The sequence below is a fragment of the Nerophis lumbriciformis genome, linkage group LG09 (assembly GCF_033978685.3).
Source record: "Nerophis lumbriciformis linkage group LG09, RoL_Nlum_v2.1, whole genome shotgun sequence".
In the NCBI taxonomy this organism is placed as follows: Eukaryota; Metazoa; Chordata; class Actinopteri; order Syngnathiformes; family Syngnathidae; genus Nerophis; species Nerophis lumbriciformis.
The window spans coordinates 15,168,901-15,188,692 of NC_084556.2; the positions used below are offsets into that span (position 1 = coordinate 15,168,901).

Genomic DNA, 19,792 nt, shown 5'->3' on the forward strand with positions numbered 1-19,792 from the left:
CAAAACATGATTACACAGACATGACAACTAACACATATCTAAACATAAACTTAGAAATTGAAATGACAAATACATTAAGACAAAAGTATTGTTAATATTCTTATTAAAAACATGGATTGATTAAACTGAAAAATAGCCCCCAAAAAATCTACATTGTTACTACAAATGCTATTTTAGTTTTATGAGGCACTAAACCTATTATTTCTAATATTGTTGGGGATTTTATTCTGTTTGTCTTGTGTGGTAAATATGCACTAGAAAATAATAAACAAGAAATACATTATTTTAAAAAAAAAATAGGACAAAAATAAAATAAAAAATACTATTATTTTATTGTATTTAATTTGTAAAATTAAAAAAGTGAACATGAAAGAAATATTTGTTTTAGGAAGGTCTTAATACCACTACTACTCCTATATTACTAATATTATTATTACTAATAATAACAATCATAATAATAATGTAATCATTTTTGGGTTGTTGTTGATTTTTAAATGTTTTTTGGTTTCATGTTTCAAATATATGTTGAAAGCAGCAAAAAGGTTTATTAATAAATCATTTTAATGCTGAGTGATAAGAATACAACAAAAAAAACCTTGATACAATAATATTACTAATGATAATGATAATAGGACTAATATATTTAATTTGTTATTTTATTTATTTATGGTTATGGTTTTATTTTTGTCCAACATGCATACGGTTACAATATGGTATATTACATAAATACAGTTTCTCATTACATGTCCGAAAAGGAGACGCAGAGCTTATTTAACCCTACCCCTTTTCCAATTCATAGCAATCAACATATTTAAGCTATTCATTTAATACAATAGAATCATAAAAAATAAATACATGTTGGTACAACTGTCAATACTATTATTACTATATATAGACTTGTATTATTACAATAAGTATTTGTATGTTTTATCTTGCAATTGTTTGTCTTCTTTTACATATATACATACATACATACATACATACATATATATATATATATATATATATATATATATATATATATATATATATATATATATATATATATATATATACATACATATATATATATATATATGATATGACTTATGTATGTGTCCATGTTGTATTAATTATTAATGACATGGATTGAGTAACATCCATTGTACCTGTTCTTTCCTCCCAGCAGTGCACATTTACTATAGAAAAATCAATATTAAAATGCTGCCTAAAAGCACATTTAATGGTGTACTAGCACATCCCACTTCAGTGTGACCTTCTTCAAAAAAAGGATTATGCATACTTGAGTCTGAATTTTAGTTGTCCAGGAACACTCATGAAACTTTTAGGCCCGGTAAACAGTGGACATTGTTATCATAGAGTTCAATGATCAGCCCTCTGTGCAGAATGTGCTTAATACATAATGTAAACATAGTAGTATTTTAGACATTATTTTCAAACAGGGGAGGGCTAACATGATGTAGATGCAGTGCTCCTCGTGACACACCCACCCTACATACATAAATAACGCCTTATAATGAAGCCATGTAGATTAATTGTTTGAAGACCACCCTTTGGGCTTTCCTCCATGACGCCATCATCAGCACTAACACAACACATCAAGCTGGGAAGGACTCTGCATGAATGTTAAGCCCACTTAGCATCACCGTGTAATAATGTCACAAAAGCAAAATGTCAACGTTGTCAAGGCAACAACACACAAATGTTCCTGCAGTGTCACTAGTTGATGACATGAGGAGTCCACACACTGCAGTGAGACATCCAACCGCACATCGGTGTGTTATCTATGTCGAGGTATGCGCAAGAACACAAGCAGACACAATAAACATCAATCAAACAGGCCATTTGACTAAGAAAGTGTGCATTTGATTTATAAAATAGTTTAGTTTTTTACTCTGACAATGGGCCAAAAAAGAAAATTGACTAGTGACCCATCCTGGGTTGTTGTTAACGTTGCTTAACATTGTTTTAAAAGAAAACAATAATGAAAAAAGGTTTAACATGTTTTTTTTATGATTTTATTAATAATTAACAAAGTTAAAATTTAATGAGCAGGAAAATGAAATGAAAACGCATTTCAAAAAGTGGAGTAAGAAAAACGAAAAATACATTATTTCAAATAATTCCAAATGACTTATCTGTATTTTATATAAAGGTTTAATTAAGTCTTTTTTTTTATTTAAATGGAAATAAAAATTGAATAGAAAAAAGTGAAGAGAGCAAAATATACACAGGGCACTACTAAATTGGTTTCAAACAGTTGTTCATATTTTTCAACAGAAAGTAAATTATTTTGACTGAAACATTTTAACTTAAAAAAGTAATTAAATCATTTTAAAACATTGTTGGTGGGTTTTTTTCTTTACTTTTTTTTCCGGGCCTGGGGGGGAAGAGTGTCTGTTTTTCATTACCTGTATTATTTTTATTTCTATCACATGAATAAATAAACATTAAAAAAAAAAAGAATAAAAAAATGTTTACACATTTCCCATTAATTGAAATAAGTTATCCATTGAGATGTGTTTAATTTTACATTCAAAACACAAAATAAAACAACAAAACATCAATAAAAAAGCAATAATAAAAATATTTTTTTATTGTCTTTACTATGTTTCAAATATATTATATATTGAACATCAAAACAAAGTTGTTCATATGTCCCTTACGGGTATCTACGAAACCCAAAACCAGTGAAGTTGGTACGTTGTGTAAATCGTCAATAAAAACAGAATACAATGATTTGCAAATCCTTTTCAACCTATATTCAATTGAATAGACTGCAAAGACAAGATACTTAACGTTCGAACTGGTAAACTTTGTTATTTTTTGCAAATATTAGCTCATTTGGAATTTGATGCCTGCAACAGTGTTACGATCCGCTGCCCGGATCATAGTTTGTTTATGTTTGAGTCACATGTGTTTTCAGCACCTTGAGTTTAGTTTGTTTCTGTTGCCATGACGGCAGATTATACACACCTGCCTCTGGTTAGTGTTCGGCACGCGCACCTGTTGCCCGGGCACTAATCAGAGGGCTATTTAGTCTTTGCCCTGGCCTCACTCGGTCTGGCTTCCTAGTTTGTTCCCATACAACTGATAACGACTACTTAGATTTCATGCTATGCTATTTTTGCCTGCTAGCTCCCACGCTAGTCCTTTTGTTTTGCCTTTTGTGCTACGTGCATGTCTTTTGTTTATTCATCATATGATTTATATTTTAAATAAATCAAATTCCTACCTGCAAGCTGTGTCCGAAGCCGTCTGCATCCCTGGGAGAACCACACACGCATCACGATGCGACCACGTCGTTACAAACAGGTTTCAAAAAAGCTGGCACAAGTGGCAAAAAGACTGAGAAAGTTGGGGAATGCTCAAACACTTATTTGGAACATCCCACAGGGTAACAGGCTAATTAGGAACAGGTGGGTGCCATGATTGGGTATAAAAGCAGCTTCCATGAAATGCTCAGTCATTCACAAACAAGGATGGGGCGAGGGTCACCACTTTGTGAACAAATGCGTGAACAAATTGTCGAACAGTTTAAGAACCACATTTCTCAACGAGCTATTGCAAAGAATTCACGGATTTCACCATCTATGGTCCGTAATATCATCAAAAGGTTCAGAGAATCTGGAGAAATCATTGCACGTAAGCGACAAAGCCCGTAACCTTCGATCCCTCAGGCGGTACTGCATCAAAAAGCGACATCAGTGTGTAAAGGATATCACCACATGGGCTCAGGAACACTTCAGAAAACCACTCTCAGTAACTATAGTTCGTCGCTACATCTGTAAGTGCAAGTTAAAACTGTACTATGCAAAGCGAAAGCCATTTATCAACAACACCCAGAAACGCAGCCGGGTTCGCTGGGCCTGAGCTCATCTAAGATGGACTGATGCAAAGTGGAAAAGTGTTCTGTGGTCTGACGAGTCCACATTTCAAATAGTTTTTGGAAACTGTGGACGTCGTGTAACCTGACTCTCGCCAGATCCTTGTAGTTCGCTGAGCTCAACACAAGGATCTGGGCTCGAAGGCATTGCAATCTTCTTCCAGATAGCAAAAAATAATGAACCAATCAGGATCGCCGGGCGGGACTTCATAGATGTGACGTAGCGCCGAAGGGACTGTTTGATTCAAAAAACAATGGCGGCACGGAGCGTGGAGTCATGTGCCGACATTGATTCTGCTATTGCAACTGTTTTGTGACATTGATCAAATATTAATTATTTAAAAGATGAACAGAGAAGGGTTTTGAAGGCATTTATTGGTGGCAAGGATGTTTTGGCTCTTCTTCCGACCGGGTTTGGATTTCCCAGCGTCGCTCTCATCAGCGTCACAGGTTGATTTGGATGTGAGTGGTTGAAGTAGCACGTCATTCAAGATAACGGACTAGTGGTTTATCCAATCACATACAAGGATTTTTTTACAAGGCCCCGCCTTCTGAAATACATCTCCTATTGAGAAGTCCCAGATTCATGTGTGGAGCTCAGCGAACGACAAGGATCTGGCGAGAGTCAGGTTAGACGTCGTGTCCTCCGGACCAAAGAGTAAAAGAACCATCCGGACTGTTATAGGCGCAAAGTTGAAAAGCCAGCATCTGTGATGGTATGGGGGTGTATTAATGCCCAATGCATGGGTAACTTACACATCTGTGAAGGCACCATTACTGCTGAAAGGTACATACAGGTTTTGGAGCAACATATGTTGCCATCTAAGCAACGTCTTTTTCATGGATGCCCCTGCTTATTTCAGCAAGACAATGCCAAGCCACATTCTGCACGTGTTACAACCGCGTGGCTTCATAGTAAAAAAGTGCAGGGACTAGACTGGCCCGCCTGTAGTCCAGACCTGTCTCCCATTGAAAATGTGTGCCGCATCATGAAGTCTGAAATACTACGGAGACCCCGGACTGTTGAACGACTTAAGCTGTACATCAAGCAAGAATGGAAAGAATTCCACCTGAAAAACTTCAAAAATTGGTCTCCTCAGTTCCCAAACGTTTACTGAGTGTTGTTAAAAGGAAAGGCCATGTAATACAGTGGTGAACATGCCTCTCTTTCAACTTTTTTGCAATGTGTTGCTGCCATTAAATTCTAAGTAAATGATTATTTGCAAAAAAAAATTAAGTTTCTCAGCTCGAACATTAAATATCTTGTCTTTGCAGTCTATTCAATTGAATATATACGTTGAAAAGAATTTGAAAATCATTGTATTATGTTTTTATTTACGATTTACACAAAGTGCCAACTTCACTGGTTTTGGGTTTTGTATGATTACTGTTTTTGCATTGTTATTTGCCAATGAGTTCAATCACCAATTGTTTTTTAAATCAACCATTCATTCTTAAATGTGTACTATTGAACCAAAATATTCATTATGAGCAGTTGATGGCATTTTGTTAGTCAACAAACTTTGTTTGGAAACGTCATATAACATTTATTCAACATTGACATGTTTGCTTTTGTGACATTATTACACTGTGATGCTAAGTGTATTCCGAGCCCTTTCCTGCTCGATCACTGATAAGAGTAGAATGGCAATTTACCAGAATATTCTCACCAGTATTGCATTGCAATTTCATTCTATTGTACTACTGGGTTCTTTTCGTGGTCAAAGTTGGTCTGGAAGGTTTACAAAAAGTTTTGATTATGTTCAAATTGTTATTTTGCACACAGAAACAACTGTTGAACATTATTTTCCACAGGCATTCATTTTACAAATAAAATTCAAGTTTAAATAAAAAATAGAGGCCCTCTGTTGTAGGAGAAGGTTGCAACATTTAACTTCTGATAAGTTATCACTGATGTAACTGTACTACTGTACACAATAAAATATGTTATTTTACTCAAATATTACCACAGAAAACCATTTTTATGTCAAATGAAAAGTCAACAATGACACACTGCTCACCTCCATGTCCATGTCCTCACCACCAGAACCAACAGCATCATGTGGACTCCTTGGATCTGCCGGTGTTTCCCTGCTGGAGGCCCTCGGGCTACGTGAGCTCCTCCGGTCCACGCTGAAGGCATCAAAGTCTAATGTTTTGCTCTCAAATGCATCTTGCACGCTGCAGAACAGGCCGCCGTATTTCTGTCGAACTGCTTGTTCTGTAGACGCGGGTCTGGCCAAGTACACTGGTAGTGGTAGGTCGTACTCTACCCTCTCATCGTGCTCTGCCATGCTGGAAGTCTGCACTGGTGACACAGGAGGAGGATTGAAGTGAGGAGTGGGATGGTGTGTGTGTGTGTGTGTGTGTGTGTGGTGGGGTGGGGGGGGGGTGCGTATAAAGTGTGTATTAGGTTTCACTACACTTACACTATTACAGCAAATGACAGTGGACCCTCTAATAACTTGTTTAAAATGTTTTCTGTCTTTACATTTATTTTTTTTTACATATATCTAAATACATTATAAATGGCATATAATAATATATAAAACAAATAAATAATTACACTATATTTAACTATATAGAAATAAAATGAACCATATATTTCAATTACATTTAATATAGTAATAGTATGATTCATATTTATACATCTGAATTGAACGGAGAAATAACCCCCCAAAAAATCCAGTGTAATCACAAATACCATTACAGTTTTATCACAACTAAATTAGAGGAAATAAAGGACTTTTTGATTGTGGTTAACTTAAATACTGTTATATATTTATATTATACACGGTAGACATAAAAAATATTCTATAAATAATTAAAAATAAATAAAGACTTAATATAATAATACTAATGACAGCACACATTATAAGTTAAATTAACCTTAGAAATGTTATCGGTCTATAGATGACAAAGTATACAAAATATGTAATATAAATAAGTATGATATGCACTGTAAACATTAGAACAACATTTATAAAATAATGCAGAGTTAATGTTGATTACAAATCCATATTTTAATATATAATAAAAATGTGCACCTACTAGACACTTTATATGTACACTTGCACAGAAAAAGACATAGTCAGATGAAATATGATAGTTATATTTGAAAATCTGACACTACAAAGATAATAAAGTTTAATATAGACATCTTTTTTTGTACCTTTATGAAAAATATACACTCACCAGACCTTTATCAATACAGCTGCAATGTTATTGTGGACAACATGTGCCTGCCAAGAAAATGTAGAATTAATCTTTTTTTAATGTGATTTCAGCAGCATCTGGTATGGAACACCAGACAGGATATAGCTGCCCAATCTTCTCTTGTGTTGCTTAGCAACACTTTCAATCGCATCAAATTGTTTGCTTTCCTCTAAGTTGCACGCCTGTAATAATTAATGCACTTATAATGGAGAGAGACATTAAGGGGTAGAGATAAATGAGAGCTATTCATACCCGCAGTTGGAATGAACTCCTGTTGACGTATGTGTGTGTGTGTGTGTGAGAGTGTGGCCCACTTACCCACATCTCCAAAGGTCTCGCTTGCCGTAAGGCCTTTGATGCCAAACCAATGAGGACCACCTATAACTGTCTTACATGCAATCATTACATCACGCATTATTGAACATGCACTTATAGGCTAGAAGCAACTTCTTTTTTCTTTTTTTTTACCAACTAGCCTACATGTCATCCATTTTTAATACCGTGATTATCTCTGCTGCTTTAAAAGCCTCATTAAATCACTGCTGCACATCCTAAAAAAGTTTTTTCAACACACAAATAGATTTTTATATATATTTATATGTACAAACCCATTATAACACACCTGGTCTGCCAGAGAATAAGAAGAGAGAGAGCAGGTACCTGTACAATATATTAAGTGAGGGAAACCTCGCCCAGCCTCATCAGGGGTTCCAGCAGAATCCCAAAAGTGGCTTCAAACACCACTTTTTCTAAGAGTCAATTTTCAGCATTTTTATTCCCAGGTCCCAGCAGGCACAAGACATTAAAATAACATTGAGAAATTGTTGAATTAGGATTTGATGTTGAGCAACTCAAACCTAATGTTGGAAAAACATGCTTTTTGACAACGTTTAACCAATATTGCGTTCTGATTTTGAGTAGACCATTGAATGTTTGGTCATTTCCAAACCAATATTTTCTAACACAAATACAACGTTGAAACAACATGATTTTTGACGACGTTTATTCAATATCAGGTTGAAACGTTGATTTGACCATTGAAATTTGGTAATTTCCCAACCAACAACGTGGTTAGACATCAAGGTTGTCTCAATTTACACATACAACTATTTTGCAACATTGTTTAGAAGTCAGTTTAAAAAAAAAAGTATAATCAACGTTGTATCAATGTCTTGAGCCTGCTGGGGTAGCTTCAATTTGTAATCTCTGGGAGGAGGGGGAAACCCTGCCTGTCCTAATCAAGGGTCACATATTTAAAAACATAACGAATGGCATTAAAAACTATATACAAAATATAATAAAAATACAAATAAATATCTAATTCCCTTGTGGATCATTTAAATAAATAATGAAAATATCCAAATGGCACCACTTTTCTGCGGCGTAATTATCTGGCTTTTTTTTTCTGTCACTAAAACACATTTTTTTACCACCGCTTTTCTTTTAAGGGGAGATGGGAAACCTTGCCCACCCTCATCTGGGGTCTCGGCTCTTGAGTGCTGCTTTAGGCCCAACAGGTTTACAGTAGTGCCTATGGTTTGTGACAACAAAAAAAGGTTTGATAGAATTCATCCATTTGTTGCTTTGATCATATTTGTTTTGCTTTTGCGTGTTTTTTTTTACTCACTTTTTGCAAATGTGTCATGGCCAATTTTTCAAATTGGATAAGTACGTGATTAGAGTTTTTGGAAGCAAAAACCAAATACAATATTAGACCAGGGGCAGACTTAAAGGCCTACTGAAACCCACTACTACCGACCACGCAGTCTGATAGTTTATATATCAATGATGAAATCTTATCATTGCAACACATGCCAATACTTTAGCTTACTAAAGTGCAATTTTAAATTTCGCGCGAAATATCCTGCTGAAAACCTCTCGATATGATGACGTGTGCGCGTGACGTCACGGATTGTAGAGGACATTTTGGGACAGCATGGTGGCCAGCTATTAAGTCATCTGTTTTCATCGCAAAATTCCACAGTATTCTGGACATCTGTGTTGGTGAATCTTTTGCAATTTGTTCAATGAACAATGGAGACAGCAAAGAAGAAAGCTGTAGGTGGGAAGCGGTGTATTGCGGCCGGCTGCAGCAACAACACAAACACAGCCGGTGTTTCTTTGTTTACATTCCCGAAAGATGACAGTCAAGCTTTACCATTGGCCTGTGGAGAACTGGGACAACAGAGACTCTTACCAGGAGGACTTTGAGTTGGATACGCAGACGCGGTACCGTGAGTACGCATGCAGCTGCGGCTTCCAAACATTTGATCGCTTGCCCATACGTGCGTGCCGGTATGTGCATGTCATGTACTTGACTTTGGGGAAATATATGTGCTGTATGAACTTTGGGGAGGTGAACGGTACTTTGGGCTGTGGGATTGAGTGTGTTGTGCCGGTGTTTGAGTTGTATTGGCGGGTTATATGGACGGGAGGGGGGAGGTGTTTGTTATGCAGGATTAATTTGTGGCATATTAAATACAAGCCTGGTTGTGTTGTGGCTAATAGAGTATATATATATATGTCTTGTGTTTATTTACTGTTTTAGTCATTCCCAGCTGAATATCAGGTCCCACCCGCCTCTCACAGCATCTTCCCTATCTGAATCGCTCCCACTGCCCTCTAGTCCTTCACTCTCACATTCTTCATCCACGAATCTTTCATCCTCGCTCAAATTAATGGGGGAATCGTCGCTTTCTCGGTCCGAATCGCTCTCGCTGCTGGTGGCCATGATTGTAAACAATGTGCAGATGTAAGGAGCTCCACAACCTGTGACGTCACACTACTCGTCTGCTACTTTCGATACAGGCAAGGCTTTTTTATCAGCGACCAAAAGTTGCGAACTTTATCGTCGATGTTCTCTACTAAATCCTTTCAGTAAAAATATGGCAATATCGCAAAATGATCAAGTATGACACATAGAATGGACCTGCTATCCCCTTTTAAATAAGAAAATCGCATTTCAGTAGGCCTTTAACCATTAGACAAACGCAGGCAGTTGCCTGGGACATTGAGATTTCTAGGGGCTCTAAAACGTCACATAAAATCTCGGCCACCGCCAAGAGCTCTCTTTTTCCCACCAGTCGCACAGTTCAGGCCCTCACTATAATAGTGCTACAGTATTTGTCACATCTGGTCCAACTGTGCAAACAAAATACAGTAATGATCTCCGAAAAATGGCGTAAACTTTATCAAATGTTGTTCTTACCTTACAGTAAAGTAATGAAAAAATTAACAAGGGTATTCTAACAATATGGCAAATGACCTTGTTGTTTTTATGTGGAGGGCTCCAATGACTAGATTAGCCTTGGTCCACCAAGGGACGGCCATGTCTTAGTCACCAATGTTATGATTACATTACATAAGAGCAGAGAGCACCAGCTGTTTATGGTTAGCGGTGGGAGCTTACATTTGTACAAATGGAGGTTTTTTCCCCCCAACAAATAAACAAATACAAGTGGGTGCAGGGCATAATATCTCATGTATGTTTGGTAAATCATTTCATTATATTCAAAGTATGTCTACCTGGCTCTATGTTGACCTGATGTGCGCTCAAGCGGTGAAACATGTGGATGGATGTGTATCGTTCTTGTCAGGCAAGCACCTGCTACCTCCCGACTCAGCGCTCTCTGGCTTTTTTGACACCTGCTGTCCCGAGGCATATCGAAGAAAAACAAACAAGAGCAAAAATGTCATCCATCAAAGTCAAACAACACATTTGACTTTTTGTTTATTTAATCGTCTACGTGAAAGTAGGAGTGGGTGGCGGGGTCAGGGGGTTCAACTCTTGTTGGAAGACCGATAAAAAAATCCTCTGTGAGTTTAAAAACAAAATATATATATAGATTTTAAATATACATTACACAATATCAACCACCTGGGGAGGGGAACAAACCGGTTAATGTTAGTAATGTACAGGCAAAAGGATGGGGGAGGTGCATTTAAGGCAACTGCTTGTCAGCAAAGTTTGCACAAAAACTGTCTCAGTCATTCCACCGGGAAGTCATGAATGTAATATATACTCATAATGATATCATTAATATTGCAGGGCTTGTTGGACCTTTGTTGTCAGTAAAGGGGCTCTAAGTATTAAGGTTAGCAAAAATACACAAAATGGTTAGTTTTGTTTCCATATTTTTTTAGGATTTGAAGATAACTTAAACCAATCATGATCCTAATATATGTTTAAATATTTACAAGCCTGATAAACTCTTAAAGGGTGATTGGACTTTAGGAGGAGGCTGCCCTCTGCTGATCAGCAAGAGCAACTACACTTCCCCCTGCAGTTGACTGGATGGCGGTGATTAGAGGAAACAGGGAGGCAAATATTCCACATTCAACATTTTTTTTTCTTCAGTTTCATCTTTGCAGCGGTCATCACAAGAAATTCCACGCAATCTTTCTAAATTTGAAATTGTGAAGTTTGACTGCTCGAGCTGCTGTAAGCGTAGAAGTGCGACCATTCACAGAACAACAAGGAATAAATGAATGTACATATGAACATGTGTGTGTATATCAGGGATAGTGAGCTGTTAAAAAAAACATTTGCTGCCTTTGGAGGAAAAACTACATGTTGACAATCCAGTCCATAGTTCCTCTTTAGTGTCCTTCAAGTTAGTGTCTGTACCTCAGCAGGGTCCAAAACAGTCTGATGGTCCATGTTAGGCTTGAAAGAAGAGACAATCAGCTGTGGGCGGGTCAGGTTTTTTTCCCCCAAACACTGATGGCTGACACACAATATTATTAATTATTACCCTGCATGGCAGAGACATCATTTACTTCCCGGGCTTTGGTTTTGGATTTGTCAAAGCATGTTTGTCAATATGGACATGCATCAGCATTTGCATGTATGTATTATGTTGCTGTGTGTGTATATGTGTGTGTGAGTGCATATTGTTCTTGCAGCCCTGCATCCTGAGAGACCCACTTAAAAAAATAAATAAATAAAATAAAATAAGAGTGAGCGTCCATGGCCAACATCCATTGACTTGTATACTACCACCACACATAGAACCACTGTTGCTCCACACTCCAACGGCGAATAAATAACACAATAGCAGTGACAAATGGGATCTCGGAGCTGATGCACCACCTGCAGGAACAAAAAATAGACGGGGAAAAAGTTTAAATTGGTGTTAAATTTAACTCAATGATTAAAATATCCTCATAATAGGAACTCGTGGTTGTAGAGAGCCACAATTTATCTCACTGGGTATCGAGCAGTTTATGTGCCATAAAAGCAAATAAAAAGGTCAGCAAAATTACTTTAACTGGAAATTTGTTTGGGATATAAATAATTGTAGGCTTGATTTTACATGTAGTATTGAAAGTGCCTAAATGAAAGAGGGTATGGTTACAGTGTCATAGTGGCAGTGAAGTGTGGTCAAGTCAGGGGACACAGGTGGGGAACCCTCATTTGTCATCATGAAAATTAAAAAAAAAATAAACAATGGTGGCATTAAAATAATATTCCTATTTGTCCATTAAACTGTGTTGTAAATGTAGTTATTGTGCAATTTAACAGGGACCTATTATGCAGGGCTTTATATACACCTGCCCTCAGCCCCACTCTGACTCTTTTAACCACCTGTTCAGAGCCATGGTGAGTGAGAGGTTATAATTTGTTTGTTGAATGCATGCTTTTCACTGACTAAACAGATTAAATATTTGTTGTTTTTCCATGTTGTACCTCCAAACAAATGTGCACAGTTGAGAGGACGTTTAAAGGCAAACAGTGCCAGTGGGGGGGTCAAACTGTCACAAGTGGCATTAAAATAATATTCATATTTGCCCATTAAACTGTGTTGTAAATATAGTTTTTGTGTAATTTAAAGCGGACCTATTATGCAAAACGTACTTTTCTAACCTATTGGTACCTGTTTTTGTATATTTGGGAAAATACACAAAAATGTGAAATTAAACGATGGAGGCATGGCAGTGATATCTATAAAACAATCCTGCCTTCCTTCATACTTTCTCCAAACGAGCTGTGTGGAATTTTACCCATTTGCGATGTTTTTCCACACATGTGAGGTCAGCGGATATCTCCGTATAAGGTAACAATTTACCCGTAGAGCTTTGTGCCATTGTAGTCCGACGTGGTCAATAAGCTCCTTCTTTTTCTCTATTCCCTTGTTGTGAGGCAGACTGGTGCCATTTCTAATGTGTGAAGTGTGAAGTGAATTACATTTATATAGCGCTTTTTCTCAAGTGACTCAAAGCGCTTTACATTGTGAAACCCAATATCTAAGTTACATTTAAACCAGTGTGGGTGGCACTGGGAGCAGGTGGGTAAAGTGTCTTGCCCAAGGACACAACGGCAGTGACAAAGGATGGCGGAAGCGGGGATCGAACCTGCAACCCTCAAGTTGCTGGCACGGCCGCTCTACCAACCGAGGTATACCGCCCCAAAGTAACGTAATGCAAAGTAACGTATTGTTATACACATACTCATATCTGTCCATGGACTCGATATGGAAGTTATTGACTATGGAGATGTGTTGTACATGAATACTACTGCTGGTTGTCTTCACAAGCTGTATAGTGTGTATCACGGGGCACTGAGATTCATCACCAACTGCGCTGCCCTTACTCACAATGGTGTGTTATACTCAATGGTTAACTGGACATCATTATGTGCTCGACGCCTCAATCATTGGTATGTTTTCATCTACAAAACCATTCTGGGTATCACTCCATCCTATCTGTCTTGTCTTTTAACAAAGAAACAAGGAAGTCACAATCTTCGTTCAATGAATGTTCTGCAATTTGTCGTCCCCAAAGTAAGAACTGAACTGGGCAAGAAAGCATTTAGGTTTTCAGCACCGAAGGCATGGAATAACCTACAATCGAATATTAAACTTCAAACCCTAGTTACGTTGAATGAGTTTAAAGCTTCTGTGAAAGGACTGCAGTCTACCTTGTCTGTATGCACATGTGTCATGTGAGCAAGTTTTAATGTTGTAAATGTGATGTTTTATGTATTTGTTTACTGTTTTTAATGTAACCTTGTTGCTGCCCTCTTGGCCAGGTCTCCCTTGGAAAAGAGATCTTTGATCTCAATAGGATTTTACCTGGTTAAATAAAGGCTAATAATAATAATAAGCGCTAAAAACTACAACAAAGATGACAGGGAGGAGACACTGTCGAAGTAAACCACGTAAATAAGACGGCCCACAAAATGGTGCATCCAGAAGAGACGGTCAGAAATAAGCTTGAAAAAGGTCTGTAAAACATAATCTATGCCTTATTTTGACCAAATAACCACAATTACATATTATGCAGACCACAAGTTAGTGTTTGTAGAAACAAAAATCATAATATGACCACTTTAAATCAATTTCAACTAATTCTGTCAAATATTTTTATTTTTAATTAATTTTAATCACACTTCTGAATTTAGATTAATCGTGAGTAATCGCAGTGAATTACTTGCTTCCATAATTTAAATGAACCTAAAAAAATACTTTGATGCTAATGCAATTTTATTGTCAACATTTTTTAAATGTTGAATGTATGTATGTCTTTTTGCGCAAACCTGGTAACAGTTGCATCTAATTTCTGTCAGGGTTTCTTAAGGAAAATTTGCCAGCAAAAAAAGCAGTTGAAGTCTCTTCACTCATCTTTGCACTAATGTACAAAACAACCCACGCCGCCTTTGGGTAAACATTTGCGGTTAAAATAAAGGAGCATGTATAATCAAAATAATTTGCAGGACTAATCTGTACATATACATGATTAATCCAATGATTTGTGTGTGTGTTAACTCCTTATTTTTGACACCCTTAACTTCCACAATTTATTCAGTACAAATTGTTGAATTTGCACATTTCTTGATCATCCGGAGATGAGACAGCCGCGAGCGAAGCCTACCCTCTGATTGCGCAATCCCTTATGAAATGGGTTGGATGATACGTGCCTGTTTCTGTTTGTGCGATGACTTTTACAACAAACTAACAGAACTTTTAGTGGAGAAAAATAATGTAATCTTATTAATACTTTGTGTGAGTCCAGCTGTGTTTTAACGAGTCTTCTTTTTTTTTTACAAGGTTGCCTCCTCTGATCTCTCCGTGTTATCACTGGCTGACTCTGTAGTTCTTTCCTAACTAACATAGTTACCCCGCAGATAAGCACATGGATTTCCATCCATCCATCCATCCATTTTCTACCGCTTGTCCCTTTCGGGGTTGCAGGGGATGGCTGGAGCCTATCCCAGCTGCATTCGGGCGAAAGGCGGGGTACACCCTGAACAACACCTCATCACAGGGCCAACACAGATAGACAGACTCACATTCACACACTAGGGAACATTTAGTGTTGCCAATCAACCTATCCCCAGGTGCATGTCTTTGGAGGTGGGAGGAAGCCGGAGTACCCGGAGGGAACCCACGCAGTCACGGGGAGAACATGAAAACTCCACACAGAAAGACCCCGAGCCCGGGGATCGAACCCAGGACCATTTTATTGTGAGGCACGCACTAAGTAAGCCCTGTTCCAACGTGCTTCCCGCGCAAGGACCTATGTATACAATTTAAAGCAAGACAACAAATGGTTTTCAGTATTATATTAAAAAAGACGAGATTAAGAAGTATTCAAAAACAACATTTATTTTTTAAATTGAATTATTTGTCTTCTTTTAGTTGTTATGCGATTAATGAGCAACATTGGTTAAAACACAAAAACTTTAAGTTAAAAAAACTAAGTCATGAGCCTCACTGCATATTGGTGAAAGGTGAAAAGATGTTGATGCAGAGGACAAAAAGATGCATTTCTAATGAAGTGAGTGTCCAAGAAAGCACACCTAGCTTTAAACCGTTTACTTTTACTTTCCACTGTGGCAAAATGGCTAAAATCTTTCCTCTAATTCTTCTAATTCTATATAGGCCACCCCGTTCCATCTCAGACTCACCTCTGCTACGGAACACGCCAAAGACCTCAAGGCCAAAGGATAAAGGCAAGAGAAAAGAACAAGAACAGAAACAAAAACTGCAAAGAGAAAAACAAGAAAAGAGGACAGAAAGACAAAAGTTGAGAGAATTAGAGGAACATGCAGCATGTTAGTCACGTCAGGGGCACACATAGAGGAACATAGTGCAGAAATAAAACTCATCACAACATACTTCAAAGATGGTGGCCTCAGTTAACCCTGAAGGCAACACATGACAAAATAGAATGGCACTCTGGACTGTTAACAAAAACCATGGAGTGATGAATTTCTATGTTTAAAAATTTGCAGACTACTTCCTGGTTCATAGCAAACTAACCAATAACATAGCCGAATGAAGAAATTATAGCACAGAACAAAATAACTACTATCTTAGAAAGTAACTAATTTATTGGGGGATGGCATTAAATCTTATGAATAGCGGGACTAATGAACTATCCATCCATCCATCCATCCATCCATCTTCTTCCGCTTATCCGAGGTCGGGTCGCGGGGGCAGCAGCCTAAGCAGGGAAGCCCAGACTTCCCTCTCCCCAGCCACTTCGTCCAGCTCCTCCCGGGGGATCCCGAGGCGTTCCCAGGCCAGCCGGGAGACATAGTCTTCCCAACGTGTCCTGGGTCTTCCCCGTGGCCTCCTACCGGTCGGACGTGCCCTAAACACCTCCCGAGGGAGGCGATCGGGTGGCATCCTGACCAGATGCCCGAACCACCTCATCTGGCTCCTCTCGATGTGGAGGAGCAGCGGCTTTACTTTGAGCTCCCCCCGGATGACAGAGCTTCTCACCCTATCTCTAAGGGAGAGCCCTGCCACCCGGCGGAGGAAACTCATTTCGGCCGCTTGTACCCGTGATCTTGTCCTTTCGGTCATAACCCAAAGCTCATGACCATAGGTGAGGATGGGAACGTAGATAGACCGGTAAATTGAGAGCTTTGCCTTCCGGCTCAGCTCCTTCTTCACCACAACGGATCGATACAGCGTCCGCATTACTGAAGATGCCGCACCGATCCGCCTGTCGATCTCACGATCCACTCTTCCCTCACTCGTGAACAAGACTCCAAGGTACTTGAACTCCTCCACTTGGGGCAGGGTCTCCTCCCCAACCCGAAGATGGCATTCCACCCTTTACCGGGCGAGAACCATGGACTCGGACTTGGAGGTGCTGATTCTCATCCCAGTCGCTTCACACTCGGCTGCGAACCGATCCAGCGAGAGCTGAAGATCCTGGCCAGATGAAGCCATCAGGACCACATCATCTGCAAAAAGCAGAGACCTAATCCTGCAGCCACCAAACCAGATCCCCTCAACGCCTTGACTGCGCCTAGAAATTCTGTCCATAAAAGTTATGAACAGAATCGGTGACAAAGGGCAGCCTTGGCGGAGTCCAACCCTCACTGGAAACGTGTCCGACTTACTGCCGGCAATGCGGACCAAGCTCTGACACTGATCATACAGGGAGCGGACCACCAAAATCAGACAGTCCGATACCCCATACTCTCTGAGCACTCCCCACAGGACTTCCCGAGGGACACGGTCGAATGCCTTCTCCAAGTCCACAAAACACATGTAGACTGGTTGGGCAAACTCCCATGCACCCTCAAGGACCCTGCCGAGAGTATAGAGCTGGTCCACAGTTCCACGACCAGGACGAAAACCACACTGTTCCTCCTGAATCCGAGGTTCGACTATCCGGCGTAGCCTCCTCTCCAGTACACCTGAATAGACCTTACCGGGAAGGCTGAGGAGTGTGATCCCACGATAGTTAGAACACACCCTCCGGTTCCCCTTCTTAAAGAGAGGAACCACCACCCCGGTCTGCCAATCCAGAGGTACCGCCCCCGATGTCTACGCAATGCTGCAGAGTCTTGTCAACCAAGACAGCCCCACAGCATCCAGAGCCTTAAGGAACTCCGGGCGGATCTCATCCACCCCCGGGGCCTTGCCACCGAGGAGCTTTTTAACTACCTCAGCAACCTCAGCCCCAGAAATAGAAGAGCCCACCACAGATTCCCCAGGCACTGCTTCCTCATAGGAAGACGTGTTGGTGGGACTAATGAACTAACCACATGAAAAAATATATCTTTGGAACAAACTAGCTAGTCTAACTAAAACTATTGTACTAATGACTACCGTATTTTTCGGAGTATAAGTCGCACCGGAGTATAAGTCGCACCTGCCGAAAATGCATAATGAAGAAGGAAAAAAACATATATAAATCGCACTGGAGCCCGGCCAAACTATGAAAAAAACTGCGACTTATAGTCCGAAAAATACGGTAATCAACAAACCAAACTAATAAACAATGAAGTCTAACTTATTGAACTACCTAGAATATGACCTACCCTTTGAACAGCTGGACTAACCGAACCAACTGACTAAACACACTAAAATCACAAAAAAACGAACAAACAAACCAACTAACTTAGTAGCAATGAATATAAAACCTGTCTCTGAAATGTTTTATGTTTATGTACCATTATGATCTCTGTCAGGCAAGAACATTTTTTTGATGGTCAATTAGTGACTTAGGGCTTGATCTACTGTACTAATAACTCAAATATCAAGTGCTAAATGAAAAGGTATAAATAGAAATAGAAATTGCACGTACTATTAGTGGGCGTATTGCGCGTCATCTACTAAGACTGTCTGCACAATTGATTGTAAGTGCAAAATTGGTGCAGACTGCCCTATTCAAAGGGGACATACTTATGCAAAACCAACGTGTCTTACCTATTGGTATCTGTTTTTGTGTATTGGAATTTGCATAAGTCCCAAAATCAAACCATGGACACATGACGTGTGTATTCAAAAAACAATCTTGCTTTCCTTCATACTTCCTCTAATCGAAACATTTGGAATTTGCCCAATTAGGGACATTTTTCCCAAGTGTGACGTCAGTGGATATCTCGATACATGGTAGAGATTTACCCAACGTGCTTTGCTTGAGTTCGTCAGTGTAGTCCGACGCCATAGTCAATAAACTCCTTATTTTTCTCTATCCTCTTGTTGTGGGGCAAACTGGCTCTAACTTGCACATGCATCCTCAGCTGTTGCCATTCCTAATACAAATTAGCATATAGTTCCAACTTATATCTATCTGTCAGTAGACTCCATATGGAAGCGCTAAAAACAACACACTTTCAGCCTTGATAAATCACATTACAAGTGCTAAATGATTACATTTGCCTCTTTCCTCCCAGCATTTTGCGTATTCTGATAATCTTCATATATTGTACATATGAATCAATGCGAGACGGATTGCGCATGCTATTTTGCTCATTTAAGCGAGGCAATCCTCTGCGCACAAGCTTAGTAACTGCTCATGTTTTATTACGGACAAAACTTTTAAAAGATGAGGCTTTTAGTAAGTTATCAAGATTCTAAGGCGTATGCGACAAGGTAAACACGTTACATTTTGGTGAGGAACTGAATAAAGGAATTATGCCATTAATTGAACTTGCCAAAAAAATAGTTGTCCAACATCATTCCTGAACCAGGAGGTAGCCTGCTAACTGACAAATATGCTTCACTTTTTTTTTTACTTAAAAGGTCGACCTTGACAGACATTTGCTCATCACTGAGTGACATTGTAGTTTTCATTTATAAAAATACCGTACTTTCCGACCTATAAGCCGCTATTTTTTTCCACACACTTTTGACCCTGCGGCTTATAAAACGGTGAGGTTAATTTATAGATGTTTCTTCCTCTAACAGCCATAATTTGTATTCATCAAATACTTTTCATAGA

The 19,792-nt window shown here is 38.9% G+C and overlaps 1 protein-coding gene across 3 annotated transcripts in view; it reads right to left on the reverse strand.

The window, feature by feature from the left end:
- Positions 1-10,792: 10,792 nt before the first annotated feature.
- jakmip2 (janus kinase and microtubule interacting protein 2) overlaps positions 10,793-19,792 on the reverse strand; it is an 84,265-nt gene continuing 75,265 nt past the window's right edge. For 2 of the 3 annotated variants that reach the window (XM_061962512.1, XM_061962511.1), the window contains one exon: positions 10,793-12,194. In XM_061962512.1, coding sequence (XP_061818496.1) covers positions 12,030-12,194 — 165 coding nt within the window. In that variant the 3' untranslated portion in view covers positions 10,793-12,029. Of the gene's footprint in view, positions 12,195-16,010; positions 16,088-19,792 lie in introns of all 3 variants that reach the window. The other variant, XM_061962513.1, reaches the window with a different exon arrangement.